This window comes from Lactuca virosa, chromosome 5, assembly GCF_052849685.1.
Source record: "Lactuca virosa cultivar CGN04683 chromosome 5, Lactuca_virosa_CGN04683_v6, whole genome shotgun sequence".
Taxonomy (NCBI): Eukaryota; Viridiplantae; Streptophyta; class Magnoliopsida; order Asterales; family Asteraceae; genus Lactuca; species Lactuca virosa.
Window position 1 is genome coordinate 249,796,733 of NC_136430.1, and position 2,548 is coordinate 249,799,280.

General features: G+C 37.6%; 1 protein-coding gene across 1 annotated transcript; it reads right to left on the minus strand.

The window, feature by feature from the left end:
- Positions 1 to 325: 325 nt before the first annotated feature.
- Positions 326 to 2,053, minus strand: LOC145116862 (uncharacterized). Its single transcript, XM_079053176.1, has 2 exons — positions 1,431 to 2,053; positions 326 to 1,291 (listed from the first exon to the last, which is right to left on the minus strand). The coding sequence occupies exons 1-2, from the start codon at positions 2,001 to 2,003 to the stop codon at positions 464 to 466; spliced, it is 1,401 nt and encodes a 466-aa protein (XP_078909302.1). The 5' UTR covers positions 2,004 to 2,053; the 3' UTR covers positions 326 to 463.
- Between the last annotated feature and the right edge of the window lie 495 nt (positions 2,054 to 2,548).

Here is a 2,548-nt window from a genome sequence, read left to right on the forward strand (position 1 = left end):
CTCTTTATCGGCAACACATCGGACGGAAAACAACGTGGTATTTCTTATGTCATCCTAGTCGTAGGATCATCTCTTAAATCGACGGATGTGATTGAAATGACGTGAATCGCCAACAAAAGCCTTTACGGCGGCGGATATTTTTAGCGGCCACCAAAAACGCTTTTGATTTTGTCGCCGCTAAAAGACTCCGTCACCGCTAAAGGCGTCGCTGTTATTGCCGATTATTCTTGTAGTGTATATTACCCTAAGTCATTTTTACCGGCGAACCTGGAGTAGCCGGTCATAAGGACTGAATGTGTACAGTTTAACAAGTTCAAGGGGTAAATGTAGATGAAAAAAAACTCAGTGACCAAAGATACATTACCCTTTTAAGTCATATCCCTTATTAAAAAAACAAAAATCTTAATATAATAAGTGTTGGCGCGTGCCCGGTGTGAGACTGGTTGAATGTTTCACATGTTATTTACATTCCATCATGGTTCCTGATAATTGGAAGTAAGATTGGCCTCTTTCTAGGGAAGAGTAGCCTTCTGAAGCCCCTCGTAGTGATTGCAATCAGGCGAATGGTGTTTCCAACAACTAAAAGAGTCATTAACCCTATCAATACCAACACAATACCAATTACCACATTCCTGAATGTCTCTGACTCGGGTTTTGGTGACAAAACCCATATAGAAACCAAGTACGTTAGTGACATAGACGTAGTAGCAATCCACATAATAACCATCAGGATCCACAAGAAAACACGATGCTTCAGAAAAGGCAATCCACTAATAAGCAACAAGATAATGCTAAGAGTGGAAACAAAACCCACCGTGTTGCAAACCAGGAAGATTTGGTATGCCGTTGGATGATTATATACCATGACAGCATATCCAGCCCTACGGTTTGGATCTGTCGTTGACCCATCTTGCCAAACACCACTGGGAGGATTAGTACCTGCTTGAAAAGCCATGGTTGCTATCAATGACGCACAAACCATCAAAGTGTTTCGCTTTTTGTCCAGCCAGTCATCAGAGTTTGTAGAGGCTTCTTTCAAGTAAAAAGGAAAGGTTTGTCTGTTATTATAGTCTAAGCCATCCACACCGATTTCGATTCTAGAATTTTGAGGATCTTGTCTGAATAAATTACCAATTTTCGCCTCAACAGCTCCTGCTCGCGTTAGGGACTGTAGGATTTGTTGATATTTCAAATCTCTTGGACCTTGAGCCAATATATCCATTGGTGTTTCCCCACTTGTGTTTGCTGCGTTGACTTGTATAGCTGTACTGAGTAGCAACAAGTTTATGGTCTAAACAAATGTTAAAGATAGGATCAGTTAATAAAAATGAATAAATCTTGCAAATACAGATCAAAAACTTATTATATATTTGATATTTCAACATTAGTTCTTACAAAAAGAAGGGAAAAATCTTGGTATGCATGTGTACCTCAGTTTGTCTGTAAACCACAGCTAGGTGTAATATATTATTGCCTTGACTATCCTTAGAGTTTAGAAACTCATGATCACCCGTGGTCTCTATTAAGAACTTCAAAATCTCCGGTTGGTTATGGTTCACACACAAATGTAAGATGGTCTCCTGCTCCACCATGGCTCTAGCTGCATGAGGTCGGGCTTGCACCAGCTCTTTTACGACATCACTGCGTCCTTTAATGGCTGCAAGATGGAGAGGATTGCTCCCATCACTATCACGCGCAAGGCATGCTTCAGAGCTAACCGATAGCAGAGCTCTAACTAGTTCCACATGGCCTTTTGCAGATGCTGTATGAAGAGGCAAGCGTCTTTGTGAATCAGGCTCCATAGCAAGCTGAGGCTTTCGAGTTAGGATCTCCTTAACAAAGTCGGTATGTCCAAGAGTTGATGCGATGTGTAAAGGCATGTCCCCAAAGCGATTTAGGGTAACTCTGTCAAGAATCAATGGATCTTCTTGAAGCAACATTATCAAAACGATTAGGTTTCCTTCTACTGATGCTTCATAAAGTAGTTTCTCCATCCGCTCCATGGCTCAGATACGGAAAGCAGAAAATAGCTCATTGAAGAAGTTTGGCATAGATCATGTATATATATATATATATATATATATATATATATATATATATATATATATATATATATATATATAATAAATGGACTGGATAAATTAGCTGTGTAAGACTTTTCTTAAGTGATAGTCGATTTGTGGGGACGGTTGAACCAGTGAAATAATTTAGGGTTGATATATAAAACCTACAAAATTCTGAAATATTACTGATGACGAAAGTTTGACTATTGACTATAGTTTTTTATTTTTTGATGACTTGGTATTAAAATTTTATTGCTTCTTTAAAACAGCTCAATATATGGTTTAAAACACTTAATTATATCGTTCATAAACATAAATTGACACATACCATTTTTTTAAACCACTTTCTATCCACGTATCATTTTTCTAGAGCTCATAAAATAAATGATAAAAAATACTCCTATCAAAAAGGATAATATAGTATTTTAGGTAGGTTAGGTAGAGAAAAATAAAATTAAAGAACAGTCAACTAAAACAAAACACAT